Genomic DNA, 15380 nt, shown 5'->3' on the forward strand with positions numbered 1-15380 from the left:
GAGAGCCGTAAGCTGAGCGCAGATGACGGAGAGCTGCGGTTCGTGGTCCAGCCCTGCAGATGGCGGTGAGAGGCGGCAGACGCGGGTGAGACTGAAGGCAGGAACCGTGTGTTCAGTGTTTCCTTTCTGAGTTTCCACGCCGAGCTGTAAACACATGTACTGAGAAGAGAGACACTGCGGAGCCAGAATGCGGATCGAAAAGTGTTATTTCTGCTCGGGGCCGGTTTACCCGGGACACGGCATGATGTTTGTCCGCAACGACTGCAAGGTAGGTTACCTGACCGGCTGTGTGTCCGGCTAAACTGAGCCACATCAGTAACTGCCGTTAGTGGGCCTTCGACCAAGACTAGCTTAGCTGGGCTAGCTAAGCTAGCGCTAGCTAAACCAGCTAATGTTGTGCTAAAAGGAGACTATATCCACTTCGACTGGTCGGGGATTGACCTCCGGCTGTGGTGATTTGAGTGTGGTCTCTGAACATCACCTAGCCTTTATTTCTCGATGCTGAAGCTCTGCTTACTGTGGGGTAACCTATTTAGCTTCATTCCCGATTTCGGTTAGGTTTTGTGTCTAACGTCGCCAGCGCAGGCTGACTAGCTTAGCTTAGCTTAGCTTAGCTAAAGCTAACTAATGTTCATCTGTGAGGCTGAAGTTGACTTTTCATTAGTCAGCTTCTTGGTAAAATGTTCCCGCTCCACCTTAAATGCTAGCCGTTATCATAATGTTCGAGGTGCCCGAATGTACCTGCTGCGGCGATGAACGGCCAGTGGAACAAGAGGCCGATTTCAGCTTCGTCGCTATCGTGAATCCTCAGTTTCTGTGAAGTTTATTACTAACGTTAGCCCAGTAAACGCTTTAAACCATTTCCATCAATTATTTTCCGAAATGTTGACGTTTTAATGTGTTGCAGAAAAGCTACACTCGGGAGTTTGACCGCTGTTATTAGTACTTTTATTACTGTGGTCACGCCTTTCTGAACATCTGAACCAAACCTAGGCCTCCCAGTAAGATATTTGTCTGATGGAAATGTAAGGTGACAGGAGCTCTGATGTCAGGGACCTGAGTGAAGTGGTAAGATCGATAAATTGGATAATTGGATAAACTGAAGACATCATGTCTGTTGTTCAGTAACAGTGGTGTCTCCACAGTCCTCAGACATTCAGGCTGTTGATCAGCTCTATGGCTGCGCTCGCTTCACAGTTCTTATGGCTTAATTCAGTTTTTGCTCAGATCCAGTCTCTCTGCCTTGATTATTCACATTAGTGTTAAGTTTGGAATCTGTGCATCTAAATGTTTTTTCAGTCTGTGTATGTACATGAGCAACAGCTTGCGGGACATTATTGTCTAATAACAAATGCAGTGAGGGACTGATGAAGTAAATGTGCATCGTACCTTTTCTCCAGCATTTGAGATGCATAATCCGGTCACTTGAGGCAGCTGTTAATATAGAGCCTATAGAGTATGAACAGAGCCCCAGTTTGACCTGTCAGGTTAGATTTCATGTGGTTTTTTGGTCATTAGAGAAGATTTGTCTTCCACACAGCTCTGGAGAAAAAAACTACATTGGTTTGGCAATAAATCAGTTTTCCACCACTTCATGGTGGAAGTAAGACATGGTCTTTCTGAATATTGTCGACGGTTGCTCATAAGTTTTCTGTAGACTGGAAAGTATTGATTAACTCCAGCTAACTTTTGGAATGAGTTCACAAAGCCCTTTAATATACTGCAGATTATTTAGTTGTCAGGTGATTTTGGCTCATTAAGCTTAACATTGGCCAAGAAGCAAACCCAAACAATGTCTAATACATGCTGCTGTTTTGTAAACCCATATTTATACTCTCGTCTGTTTTGGCTGTCGTGTTTCTCACAGATATTTAGATTTTGCAAATCAAAATGTCACAAAAACTTTAAGAAGAAGCGTAATCCAAGAAAGACCAGGTGGACCAAAGCGTTCAGGAAAGCTGCTGGCAAGGAATTGACAGTGGTAAGTGACTTATATATCTACCTAATTATTTAAGGATATGTTTAATATGAATGGCCCTAAAAATTAAAAAAGTCAAGCAAGTGTTCAATCAACAAAGAACAGAAAAGGTTTCATTTTAGCACTTATCCTAATTATACTGTCTATCCCCTGTCTCAGGATAACTCACTGGAGTTTGAACAGCGCAGAAATATTCCAGTCAAATACAACAGGATCTTATGGAACAAGACAGGTACGTATTCCAGGAGTAAGGATTATATTGGTACACAGATCTGGTGTTGTTTAATGAAGGTAATTTGAGGAGTAAATTTGTTTTGTTTTCCTTCTTCAGTTGAAGCAATGAAGAAGGTAGAGTCTATCAAACAGAAACGACAGGCTCGGTTTATCATGAACAGGTGAGACCGTTTTGTTATTAAACTTCTGAAATCTGGCTAATGAAGGAATTAATTCTCAATGTTTTATATTTAAAAAATGCTTTGTGTCCAGTGACGATGGCTTTAGTTCTCTCTTGATAGTAAAACATGACAATACATCTAACTATATAGATTTTTAATCTGCTGAGTCGCTTGACTTTCAACTTTTTCTTTTGTCGTAAAGACTGAAGAAGGGCAAAGAGCTGGAGAAGGCAGAAGCCATCAACGAAGTCAAGAAGAACATCCACCTCATCAAAGCACCACACGCAGGTAAAAGCCGTCTACTGGCAGTTGACATATATAGGCAGTGATATGTTTAACAGATATGTATGTAGTCTAGTGTGCTACCAAAAATCACGTGCAGATTTTAAGATTATAGAAATTTCCTTTTCTGGATAGAAATAAAAGAAATGTTCAAGAAGTCTGTGTTATAATAGACCATTCTCACACGTTCCAGCATCAGCCTGGTGGTGTTTTCTACTGTAAGAAAAGCGACACTACTCTGTTGTGTCCACGGGTGGGCACACTTACAAGTTTTTAGAGGTGATTTAAGGAGGGAGTGGGTGGGAACTAAAATGGCTCACCAAATATGCTTTGGTAGCCTGTAACATATCTAGTCTGTGTTTAGGGAAATTATCACCAGCGTTTGTTTTAATGGGCAGTACCCGTGTTTGTAGCCAGCATTTTGTGAAGTCAGGCATCTTAATATCTTAAAACTATAAGATAACATCTGAAACATGGGCTTATACCTTCCCTGTCTGAGTGCAGCGATCAATGATCTGTTCTCCTCTGACCAAGTGTGAGTGACAAGTGGCGTAACTCTACTATCCTAAAGCGAACTCTTTTTTTTTTATTTTTTTTTTTATTATTTTATTTTATTTTAACATCCTAACAAGCTTTAGCAGCAATAAATCACTTCTGCTCCACACACCTCCAGCTGAAGTGGTCTGCATGATAGTGTTCAGTCATATTTTATTATTGGTGCTTTCTCAAGCAGCAAAAGTGAAAGAAAGCAGTGTTTTATAGCTGCAGCACAATTTTGAACAAAAGAAACCCCACTGATTTTAGTTTAAACACACCTGAGAGGAGGTGGTTGTTTGAGTGGTGCAAAAGAATCTAACTAAATGCTGTTTTACACAGTGAGCACCAGATACGTTGCAGTTCTTCTGCCCTTTAAACTGCTACAATAGAATAGAGAAATCCAGTCGTCTGCTAGCTGGTGGCTGAATACTGTGATATACTCTCGCATGGATGTGATAGGAGTGATGGCAGTAAGGTAGTGTGATCCATCGTTAACCTACAGAGCCAGCTAATATGTGCTGTTCATACTAAGCTACCGTTGACGAGAACCTGTAACCAGGTAGCCTAGCACTCATCATCAGACAGATAAAAATGTTTTCTTTTTAAATCAGGCGTGTTACAACAGTCGTGAGAGTGCTGCTTTAAACATCTTAGGAAACTTTCTTCCACTATCCCATGACAGATTTGATGAAATGTTCTGCTGTTTGGAGAGTGTTTGTCATGTTCTGACCATAAAGAACAGTTTAACACCAATAATTAACCATCTGGTTTCTTCAACTTTCACTCAAGAGCAAATATCAGTTGTTAAACGTGAAAGAAAAGAGTTGACACATTTATCATAATTATCGATATCAATTGATGTGAAAATTGATCATAACATTTTTGGCCATGTCTCCCAGCACTGCGCTATGTACATTACATTAAATGTGTGGCCTTCTTCACAGCTTTTGATAACCAATACAGAAGCTTGTCCTAATGTGGATCCATGAATTAATCACCCTTTTTTTGTGGTATAGGACAAGCCAGAAAGCTGGAGGAGAAGATGGTGCAGAAGTTGGCAGAAGACGTGGAAATGGATGATTAAATGTTGCTTCACAGCTCAGATGAACTCCAAGCTAATGGGACATTTTGATTGAACACCTAAGCTTCAAATCCTTAACGGCACCCATCTCAAGAGATATCGCTCTTCGACCTGTGACTGTCAAACCTATTCCAAAAATGCAGCTGCCAGCTCCCAAAGTGCTGTGGATATCCGTTGGAATCTAGGCAAGGTGGAAAAACTTTATTTGTTGCTAGATTTAGGTTAAAGATTTAACAACTCTGAAAAAATGCAGTATTGCAGAAATGATCAACAATTCATGCAGTTTAGTGTGTTTTGTTTTCATGATGTGTGAATGACATTAGCTTTCATTCACTGTTGGCCACATAACGCTAATTGGCCTGATATTCTCCTTTTTAACAGTACATAAAGTATCCCTGTAAAGAAAGTTGCCGTGCATGCCCTCCGAGCTCTGTTTAGTTCTGTTTGGTAACTCCACCTTTTGTCAATAACAATATAATGTGACATTTTAACCATATAAAGTATGTGATAAAATACTGTTATGTGATAAGCCTGTTTATCATGTCTTTGATTTCTTTTAAATCTCTAAACATTATCAACATGCATACATCATTTCTAGCAAAAGGATGCCCTCATTCCAGAAGTAAATGGTCAGTGTAAACTTGTGGATTTTTTTTTTTTTTCCTCCATGCTTATGGTCTTAAGTTTAGTGTCAGGCTTAATAACACTGCAGTCAAATTACATGACCTTTTCTTTTACGATGTAAGAAATTTTCACTAAGGAACTTGACCGTTTTTGGAGAACTGCGCATATCAACTTGGTACCTTCAAATAGAACAGCATGAGACAGAAAATGCTCATTTCCTTTGTGAGTGGAGATTCACAGCTGCATGTAACGTGAAGTGAACATGTATACAGTGGCCAGCATAAACAGATTCAGTACAAAACTTACAAAACATTTTTTTCAGTACTTTAATCAGATTTGAGATATTCTGCAATACAGTGTACAGACAGTAATCTGATGTATGCTGGGAGAAACATTTTGAGTATTCATATACACAACATAAGCTATCACAGAGAACAGTACTGGAGTAACCGGACAAAATAAAACGCATTTAAAAATGGATTGACCGTCGTCTCGTGTGGATCCTAAGGCCTGCGTTTGTAGTCGCATATTTGATAAACTACAGAGAGAAAATGTTTTATTTCAATCCAGCTCTAAAATCATTGTATTGAATGTTGCTAATACGATCAGTGTTTGATGTGCAGGTCTACGTTTGCAGACTATTACTCAGCTTTTATCAGCCTGATTAGTGAAAACAGCACCTTCAAGACATCAGTTGATGGGTTTATTAAAATGTTAAAGTAGAGATGGACTTTAAATGACAGTCATTTAAGGTATTTGGTGAATCAAATGAGTTCATGAAGTCAAATGTAATTGAATCATTTAAGATGAAACAAAATTGCTCAAATGCAAAACTGCACTGAACTGCATATTCACACCTCAACAACTGTGTGTCCATTTGATTGATCAGTTTTCCAAATGAAGAGTTGCATGAATGTTACTACTTGTCTTAAAGGAGGTATTAACCGTTTCAAAACTTTTTACCGATAGGTTAAAAGTGCCAGTAAATTTGCACAATGTGCTGTGTAAAAGATCAGATATCAAAATGAGTCTTGTATGAAATAACTGGACTTCAGGTGTTAAAGGTTAACTCGCATAAGTCATAACTGTTCTAGCTCCCCAATGATCCCTTAAACCCCAAACTTATTCAGTAGCTACTATGAATGAAGTTACTACTGCACTCACTAATAAAAGCATATAAACTAGCCGACTCCTGGGTCTGCTACAGGATAAACTTGTGCCTGTTGAGCAGCTCTGTATTTGGCCTCCATACTGTGTACAGATCCTGCAGTGCTTTCACGTCCTCGGTAGCATTGTGAGCTCTGTAGCTCTTTTGGAGGAAATGCTGGACCAGGTAGGGCTGAGAGTACTTCTGTAGTGCAAACATCTCTCTACTCAGAAGCAGTGTGTCCAGAAAGCCTAACACCACACCTCTGAACTGGTCCAGCAGATAGAACTCCCTCAGGATGCGCAGCAGAATAGGGCAGTCAAACCGCTTACAGTTGTGACCCACTAGAAATGGTTTACTGAAGGTCTTCAGGAAGGAGATGAATGACATCAGAGCCTCTTGCACTGGGACTGTATCCACCGGCTGCCTGTGCAGGAAAAGTTTTCGGCCTTTGGTGGTAAGGCCTGTAACTCTAGAGGCGCCTTCGGTTATGGGGCAGCGAGGGAGCATGTAGACGTTAAAAACCTGGTCTCCACTGACGGCTGAGAGCTGGACTATATCACATCCAGCAGTGTCTGGAGGGAAACAAGAGAGTTAGGATACAAACTCCTTAAACCGTCACTGAAACAGGAATTCTGTACGAGTAAAACTGACACACCACTGGATCGTTGCTGGTGCCTTATCATATCAATCCGAAATAAACTTCTCTAAACTAAAGTTTTCCCACAATACAGCACTCTCTACAGTGACAGTACCGAATAACAGTTTTAGAACTCTTGATGCTAAAACCTTAGTACTGTGTAGTGTTAGACATTTGAGAGTATTAATTATAAAGCTACTCGTCTTGGCAGTATTTTATGTTAAAAACACTGACATTAGAATAAATACAAATGAATAAATAAAGGTTAAGTGATTTTATGTGTGGCCGTGTGTTTTAACTATGTAGTTTAACTATTTTCCAGATCTTTCCTTGAGGAAGTTCAGTAGTGTGTACAGAAGAATGAATGACTTACTGCAGATTAAATGCTTCATAAATGTCATATAACACTGTAATCCATTTAAAAGGTAAGCTTGAAATCTTACAATTACTAAAGATAACTTTTTAACACTAAACTGAGGGGTGAATGACTAATCCTCATAAGAACCTACACACATAAATGATGGTTCAAGGGCTCATTAACAAAGTAAATGGTTCTACATAGAACCATGAACACTCACAGAACCCTTTGCATGATTAAAATGTTCCCTGCATCATGAATGGGTTCTTTAAACTGACAGAGAATGTGCTGTGCATGGTTCTATATAGGAAAAAGGTTCTTTTATCGTTACAAGCTTCACATTGTAACTGTAGAAGAACGCTATTTTATTGCTATGCAAAGGGTTCTTTGAGTGTTCACTGTTCTATATAGAACCATGCTCTGTACTCTGCTCTTTACTGAAGAACCCCCAAAGAACCACCGTTTTTAAATGTCTTCTACAAACTTCTGAGTGTGTCTTACTGTTGGTTTGTTGATTTTTAGTATAGATTCGTTTTTAAAAAGGTATTAATGCATTATTATTATCATCATCATCATCATTATTATTATTATTATTATTATTGTTGTTGTATCCATGCCCTGACATCATATGTAGTAAATCACTCATTCTCCTGTGTACCTACCACAACCATCAAAGTGCTGAAAACTTACTTTCTTTGATTTTGGTAATAATCTATTTATTACTGTATTATTACTGAACAACTATAACCAGGTGTGCTTCAGCCTGTTTTGAGTGAAAACCTGCAGCTACACCGGCCTTTTGCGGATAAGATTGGACATCCCTGCACTACAGCCTCTACAATCCGTACTGTGTTCACATGTGATCCTTTTGAGTCTTACAGGCTGTGCACTTTTTAGACGCTCCCTTAAACTCGAGCGGGTCGCTGTTTTGCCTTCACGTCCAGCAGATCTTACAGCCTGATCCTTTTGAAAGTGTTGGGCTATATTTGGTTCTCTGCGCTCTGAGGAGTGAAGCAGTGTAAGTGCGAGCATTTCTACTCGTTTATTTCAGGAGAAAGTCGAGTATGTAGCGAAAGTTCATGTAAGTAAGGAAAACTAGGAGTTTAGAGCCTCCTTACCCAGTCCTGTGGTCTCCAGGTCAAAGAACACCGGCGTCTCTTCACCATGTCGCTTCACACCTGCAATAAGACGTCGGTTTAGGAGCAGCACTGTCTCCATCTCCCCGAGAAGAAGAGCGAGGTGTGGAGGGAAACTGGAGTAGCGTCTGCTTTACAGCTCGCTGCTGCCCTGCAGACTCACCTGGAGCGCAGGTTCACTCCACCTCCACACCGACTCACACCATCACTGAGTACAGAGATCAGCTCCTAATGAGCCCAAACGGGTCAAACCGAGACCGCTCGGGTCAGCGGAGCTGAGGGGCTTTACAGAGAAATCACTGCAGCGAACAGACCACCACACAGAGGGTCCTCTCCGCTCAAACGCAGCGCGAGATAAAAGGGCGGACTGAAAGACTGTAAGCTTACCGGGTGGACGTGTGGAGAAGAGTTTCTGGAACAGGACGAGAGGAGACCAGAGGAAGCACATGACCGCAGCGGCTCGAACAGACTGCGCTGAAGAGCGGTTCTCTGCGCTGACTCAGACTCCGCACCTCCCTCTGCGCTCTGACTCACTTTCGATTTCGGTTCCTAACTTTTGAATGTTCGTCATGTGACGGTACACGATGATACATCCAGGTGGAATTCAGCTGCGCCCGGCCTGACAGGCGTGTCCGCGGTGCTGAGTCGCCCCAGAGGCTCAGATTTGACCAGAACAGCTGAAAAGCGAAAGAACAAAAAACGAACAAAAGAATTACCAGCGAACAGAGCAGCCCTGAGCGCGCAGAGCCGCTGTGTGAGGCTGCAGTGTCCTCTGTGAAAGCGGTGACTACACTGTCGTTACATAAAGCCAACGGTTTTAGCTACAGCCTGTAAGACTGGAATCTCTGTAAAACAGTTATTAAAAGGCACATTCAGTTAAAGGGACCTTGTAGAGAAACTAACCACCCCTGTAAACAGTCTGCTGTCCTCGCCCAGCAGCGCCACAGTCTAAAGCAGGATTTCCTGGGTAAAGATGATGAAAAGCCCCGCTGATGTAGCTTGAAGGTGGAAGTGAATTTTGAAAGACTACACGTGCCTTGCGCTGAGCCCCCTGAAGGGATGTGGTGTAGTTTATGTTAAATCAGCCGAGATACTATGGTGTGCAGCTGATAGTATTGGGTGCTCACCATAAAGTATCTAGTACGCACCAGATATTTAGCTTAAGAAAAAGAAACAAAATCCCACTATATCCCTTTAGGGCAGGGGTGTCAATCTCTACCAGTGAAAGGGCCATGTTAGAACACCTCGCCAAATCCATGGGCCGGAGAAAAAAAACGTTTTTATTTCATTTTTAATTCATGTTGTGCTGAAACCCGAAGTGGCCATGGTTTATTCAGCATATGCAGAAACGTCAGCAGTAAAATACAGACACTTGTAGTAGATCTTGAAATATTACATGAACACTTCAAATATTCAAAATGTTTCATGTCTTTTAAACTTGTCTATTTGCTCAAACACCTGGCATTTTTCTTTGCTGTAGTTCATTAAGACTTGGGAGTGTCTGTGTTTATAGCAGCTAATTAGCATTTTGGAGACATCACTGGCGAGGAATTGTGCAGAATTGTGTAGAATTAAGGTGGAACCGTATGTCCCATAGATTGTTATTGGGGTAGGAGCGCATTATGTTGCGGTGCATGCTGGGGACCTTAGAGCCGCACGCTGTGAAACGGGCTAATATTAATTATTTTAAAAAATGTAACAGAAAATTCAGTTACTTTTGGGGGCCGGATAGGATTGTGCGGCAGGCCTGAACTGGCCGGCGGGCTTTAGGGGCTCCAGAGCTCTGGGTTGGATCCTCAGGGCTGAGTCGTTTACTTATTTATGTATTTCTTTCTTTTTTGTTGAGTTGCTCTCTGTGAAGGGCGGCACGGTGGCGTGGTGGGTAGCGCTGTCGCCTCACAGCGAGGAGGGCCTGGGTTCGATTCCCTGGCCGGGTGATCAGGGTCCTCTCTGTGTGGAGTTTGCATGTTCTCCCTGTGTCTGCGTGGGTTTCCTCCGGGTTCTCCGGTTTCCTCCCACAGTCCAAAGACATGCAGTCAGGCCAATTGGATGTGCTAAATTGCCCCTAGGTGTGAGTGTGTGAGTGACTGTCTGTGTCTGTCTGTCTGCCCTGCGATGGACTGGCGACCCATCCAGGGTGTATCCTGCCTTCCGCCCAATGACAGCTGGGATAGGCTCCAGCACCCCCCCGCGACCCTGACGGAGAAGCGGCTTAGAAAATGGATGGATGGATGGATGCTCTCTGTGAACAAGTAAAACACAGGCTACACCCGCTGTGAACTTTATTACACAAATAAAGACAACTTTTCATTGTAAGTTTGTTGATAGCTACCGTTACCTCACTGACTTAAAAAACTACTTGAGGACAATTGTGGTGCTTTTCCCACCTGCCTTTAGGCTGCCCTCAGTTAACAGCCAGCCACAAGTTCAGCGATTTCCTGCTGGTCAAGCCCTTCTGGAGCTGAATCAGAGGTGTTAAAATGGAAAGGTTTGGAACTCAGCTGTGGCTGTAAATGAAGAACATGCTGAGGAACTTCCATAAAAGTCAAGGACCTTTTTTACATAATGGATCAATACTTCACTGAAATGTAGTGTAACTGTTACGTGTGGGCGCCCTGTGCGTGTTTCTCTCTCTCTCTCTCTCTCTCTCTCTCTCTCTCTCTTTCATGCTCCCTCGTTAGCTCTAGTTTCTCTCCTTTTTTCTGCACCGGTCGGGCTATCTTCCACCTAATAGGTGGATCGGGGTGTCATTCATCATCTTACGATGCTAGTCACTTACTGGCCACTCAGAGGGCGCGTCCGGACCAAAAGAGGGGCGGGACTTCGTGTTCAATAGCTGCGCGGCGGTACTTGCTCGGAAGCCTTCGGCTCGCTTGCTGTGTTCGCGGTGTGCTGCTCGATTAGATCTCGCTGTGTTGTGAAGTTTTTTGTCTCTCAGTTTAGCTCTTTGCTGTTGTCATTTTGTATTGGTTGTTGTTACTGTCTCCCCTTTCTCCCCGCTGTGTTTGAGCTGGTTTCCTGCTGGGAGGAAGAACAGTCTAGAACGCGCGCGCACTTACACCGCCACACGCAGGTAGTCTGCGTGTCTAGACACACTAGTTTAGAGGCGGGCACCGCCCCCTGTACTTTTTGTCTAGTTTAGTTTAGAGTAGCAGTCAGCTCTTTTATTTTGCTACTTAACAAGATATACAAATACAAGCCAGTGTAGTTATTTTATTTTCTTTTCCTTTGGTGTCGTCTGCGTTCTCCCCCAGGCTGGTCCAGTTCTTCAGCGTCCTTGTCTGTCGTCTTGGTGTTTTGTGATCATTTGTGTTCATTGTATAGTGTTGTGCATGGACGTGCATGGACGTGCATGTCCTTGAATTAAATCTGTTTCCTGTATACTCCGGTTTCCTCACTGGTGGGCCATCTCCACCCACTCTCCCCTGGACTGTAACCTTTTGTGGGAACGTAACAGTAACAATAAATGAAACCTAACTTTAGCATTGTTTTTTTAAGCAGCCCAAAGTAGTGATGTGTTGTTTTAGGGTAAACCTCTTAAACTCTGCTCTTCTCAGTGCCAAACCTGACCATGCTTTAAAATCAAAGTGAACTGGAAATCATGAAGCGTTTTCCTTCAGCACCGCATTTCATGATACCGTACGGTATCATGAAGGTTCTCGGAGCTAGCTGAGCGTGCCCTATAATAGGTGGTGGGAGGGGGAGGTAAAGTATGATTATATATTTATTACATTATTTTCCCCGTCCACTGATGCACAGTGACACAAAACAATAAAAACTGGTGTTTGAAATCGTTAAAGATGTTTGAGAGGCAGGCAAAAGCCATTATATTTTGATAGAAGAAAAACAAATGTTTTGCCTTTTAAATGCTATATTATGATTACTATTATTATGACCAGACAGGACATGAACTTCAGTAAACAAAAAGGCAAATCTTGTTCAGTTGACGTTAGGAAACTGCAGCAACACCCCTTTAAAATGTCTCTTCTAGCTTGATTTTTAGTCCACTGATTCCTCTTATTTATTGAGTGCCATTCTCCTGTATTTAAGGTGTGATAATTAGATGAAATTTGATGAAATGATGTGGAAAACCTCAAAATGCTACTGTGATAAAAAGCACATTTTACATTTGTGTTTATTTTGACTATCAAAGAGTCAGTGTACACACGTTTCAGTTAGTCTTTTAATAAGAGGATGCTCATTATATTTTTACATCCACATCCAGATTTGTAATTAAAGAAATATATGCACCACAGGCAAACTGTGCCCATAAGAGCACACAAATAATAATAATAATAGTTCAGAAAAAAAAAAAAAAAAATCAATGCACAAGCTGGTTCCTTCAGACTGTATCTAATATGTCAAAACACAAAATGGATCATTCAACATTTAGCATCACAAACAGGATAATATATCCTTTCAGTGTTTTTTGACCTACACTCTTCCTACACGTTTTTAAGTCTACAGATGTCAAAGAAAGAAGTGAAGAACAGCGTGAAGCATGCCTTCCAGTGATCAGTACATTCACTTATGAGGGATACAACACATGATGCACATGGATGCCATTGTTTTTTTTCTTTTCTTGTTTTTGTGCTCAGATGTGTGTGTGTGCTGTCTAATGTTTCTGGAGCTGTAAAGATGGAACAGGCAGAGCTGCTCATACAGACCTGGCATTCAGATGAAGAGACACTGAATAACTGACTAACTAGTTCATCCATAGTGTCACAAAATGGGAAGATCTTATGCTAAGACTTCGTCTTTCAAAAGCTGCACGAAAAAGGCAGGAAAAGCTGCATGTTATCATACCATGTTCAAGACACAGAAGAATGTAGCTGCATGTTGCTTGACAGATTACACCATAATGAATGTTTATACAATATACTGACTGGTAGAATATGTGATTTAATTGTAACAGCTATTGTAACAGTAGCAAGAAGTGAACAACTTCATTTGAACCCTTTTCTGGGTTTTCACTTATTTAAGGTACTATAGTATATATACTGGACTGACTGCCACAACGTGTGCTTGTATATAAGTACATGATTACTCTGGATTAATGAGATTCTGGCATGTGTTTCCATTTTATTTTTTACTAGTGTTGAAACTAAATGCTATGCCTATGTTCCTGGGAAATAAGAATTTTTTTTAAAGAGGACTTTGATTAAATGTCTGCAGCTCAGAGACGAGCAGTGGTTACAGATGGCCTGAATAAAAACATCATACTGTTGGAACTAAAAATGGTTCACAGAAAAAGTAATACATATAAGTCATAGCACACCAGAACAATATATTACGAACAGTATTTAAACAACCAAAACATAAAAAATAAGATGGAACAAATATTTCAAGTCCTGATTTGGTTACACAAACACTAATGTATTCCAGCATTTCAACAAAGAAAAGGAAGAAACATAGAGAAGGCAAGTTCTCAACTGGACGTATTAAAATGTGAATATGGCTATGAATGGAAAAGCTACATTATGGCTGTTCTGCTTGCATGTCACACCTCTCTGTTGTCTATCCCTTCATCCTCTAATGATATTTTTCTTCAAAAGCAAAAAAAAAAAAAAAAAAAAAGGAAACACGCTTACAAGACAACAATGGCACAAAAACACATAAAAAAACATACATACCATTGTAATTTGCAAAAAATTTCAGACAAGTAAACGCTTTTCACATGGACCATCCAGCAGCACTGCATTTTTATGTACAATGTTTTTTTCCCTCTGAATAATACAATATTATCATACATATTTAGCACATTAGCGATGCCTGAAACACTGACATCTCAGTACTGTGAAGAAAAAAGTGGTCGCAAAGCACTGTGCAGTCTGTCGAAGTCAGATGACTTCTAATTGGCTCAGTTTTGTAAACATGAGTATGGACAGCTAAAAGTTAAGCAGTGTGAAAAGGACCAGTCCAGCAGGTCCTCTCTACAGCAGGGTGGATCACATAGATGTGGGTGGTTTTGCTTTGGCAGGCTTACTTCCAGCATACCTCATGCTCCATTCTGCTCTTCTTCCTCCACTCACTGTCATCCCTAGCTGACATCTGACCTTAATATGTGTCTGCTGTCTAGGGGCCGCAAGCTTTTTCAGTCTCTCTCACAGTCTTTATTCAAAGCACTCTTCCCCTGAATTACTTCTCTTGCACTCTTTTCCACTCTCAGCCAATGTGATTTGTCACAAGAGAGAGGTTTTCAATTTAACAGGGCTCTGAATACCAGCTTCAGCTTTGTAGGTTACTGCCTCTCTTCCTCACACCATAAATTCATTATTACCATACAGCACCAGCGGCTGCACTGAACCAAATTCAGTTTCTCTGCGCCGGCCACTTCCTTCCCCGGATTCGCGGGGCTTGGGTGGGCAGCTCCGGTTCCCTCTGCTCCTTGGCCGGATCTTCTCTGAGCTGGAGGCGCATCGAGTGGTCAGCATGGGCCTCTCTGATTCCTCCTGCTCCGGGAGGAGATGGTGGTCGCCCCCTGAAGGCGAGGAAAAGAGAGGGCCAGAGGAGGAAGAGCGGAAGCGGTAGTGAGGAGCAGAAGAGGTGGAGGAGAGAGAGGCCACAGCAGAGTCGACTGAGTCCAGAGACTCGGGCTGGCGGCGTAAAGCACGTCTGCTTTTGGATTCTGATTTCCTAGAGCGGATTGTGGAACAGTTTTTCTCTGCAAAGCAGATGGAGAGCAGAGTTTCATGGAAGTAAACATGAACAGGAATTGGTGCAACCTAGTTTCTCTGCTCTTTCTGAGTTATACATTACACAGCACACAAACAACGGGAAATGAAAGAATAAGAAACATTAAATAATAACTTGTTAATAGCTTAGTTATTAATTCACAATCACAGAAAATATGCTGAAATTTCACTTCATACAGTTGTGTATTTATGAAAGGGAGCATTATTAAACTGGTTTCCAGACACACGCTAAAACAAGCCCTTAGGGATTTCTGAACAGCAATGCAATGATTTTTGAAGGAAACCTGCCCTGAAAATTGGCTAAACAAGATTTTCTGTGAAGATCGGTCCATAAATGTATGACTTCGTGAGCTGCTTCAAGCCTCACTGAGTCACAAATTCCTATTCCATTTATGTAATGAGCAATTCTCCCACATATCACATGGACATGCTCAGGCAACTGCACTAAGGAGTGTTTCTTCTCCTGCCCTGAACAGTAATGCTTCTTGCTTCGTTTCAGCCTCTCTT

At 41.6% G+C, this 15380-nt stretch overlaps 3 protein-coding genes across 18 annotated transcripts in view; 1 reads left to right on the forward strand and 2 right to left on the reverse strand.

The window, feature by feature from the left end:
• The first annotated feature begins 109 nt into the window (after window positions 1–109).
• On the forward strand, window positions 110–4916 carry rsl24d1 (ribosomal L24 domain containing 1). Its single transcript, XM_017699341.2, has 6 exons — window positions 110–268; window positions 1868–1981; window positions 2138–2210; window positions 2310–2373; window positions 2576–2661; window positions 4209–4916. The coding sequence occupies exons 1-6, from the start codon at window positions 188–190 to the stop codon at window positions 4274–4276; spliced, it is 486 nt and encodes a 161-aa protein (XP_017554830.1). The 5' UTR covers window positions 110–187; the 3' UTR covers window positions 4277–4916.
• Window positions 4917–5204: 288 nt separating this feature from the next.
• On the reverse strand, window positions 5205–9110 carry trex3 (three prime repair exonuclease 3). Its single transcript, XM_017699340.2, has 4 exons — window positions 9082–9110; window positions 8566–8855; window positions 8161–8220; window positions 5205–6619 (listed from the first exon to the last, which is right to left on the reverse strand). The coding sequence occupies exons 2-4, from the start codon at window positions 8624–8626 to the stop codon at window positions 6099–6101; spliced, it is 642 nt and encodes a 213-aa protein (XP_017554829.1). The 5' UTR covers window positions 8627–8855; window positions 9082–9110; the 3' UTR covers window positions 5205–6098.
• A 3233-nt stretch (window positions 9111–12343) lies between these two features.
• myo9ab (myosin IXAb) overlaps window positions 12344–15380 on the reverse strand; it is a 106205-nt gene continuing 103168 nt past the window's right edge. For 15 of the 16 annotated variants that reach the window (XM_037542567.1, XM_037542568.1, XM_037542561.1 and 12 more), the window contains one exon: window positions 12344–14842. In XM_037542567.1, the coding sequence (XP_037398464.1) occupies window positions 14436–14842 (407 nt within the window). In that variant the 3' untranslated portion in view covers window positions 12344–14435. The remainder of the gene's footprint in view (window positions 14843–15380) is intronic. The other variant, XM_037542574.1, reaches the window with a different exon arrangement.

This window comes from Pygocentrus nattereri, chromosome 11, assembly GCF_015220715.1.
Source record: "Pygocentrus nattereri isolate fPygNat1 chromosome 11, fPygNat1.pri, whole genome shotgun sequence".
Lineage (NCBI taxonomy): Eukaryota > Metazoa > Chordata > Actinopteri > Characiformes > Serrasalmidae > Pygocentrus > Pygocentrus nattereri.

What these genes read in the sequence shown, in the direction of transcription:
- rsl24d1 (XM_017699341.2), top strand. Translation starts at nt 188, where the DNA reads ATGCGGATCGAAAAGTGTTATTTCTGCTCGGGGCCGGTTTACCCGGGA. An exon ending in CTGGCAAGGAATTGACAGTG is followed by an intron (nt 1,982 to 2,137) that starts GTAAGTGACTTA and finishes CCCCTGTCTCAG; the next exon opens with GATAACTCACTGGAGTTTGA. An exon ending in CATCAAAGCACCACACGCAG is followed by an intron (nt 2,662 to 4,208) that starts GTAAAAGCCGTC and finishes TTTGTGGTATAG; the next exon opens with GACAAGCCAGAAAGCTGGAG.
- trex3 (XM_017699340.2), bottom strand. Translation starts at nt 8,626, where the DNA reads ATGTGCTTCCTCTGGTCTCCTCTCGTCCTGTTCCAGAAACTCTTCTCC. An exon ending in CTTCTCCACACGTCCACCCG is followed by an intron (nt 8,221 to 8,565) that starts GTAAGCTTACAG and finishes GTCTTATTGCAG; the next exon opens with GTGTGAAGCGACATGGTGAA. An exon ending in CCTGGAGACCACAGGACTGG is followed by an intron (nt 6,620 to 8,160) that starts GTAAGGAGGCTC and finishes GTTTCCCTCCAG; the next exon opens with ACACTGCTGGATGTGATATA.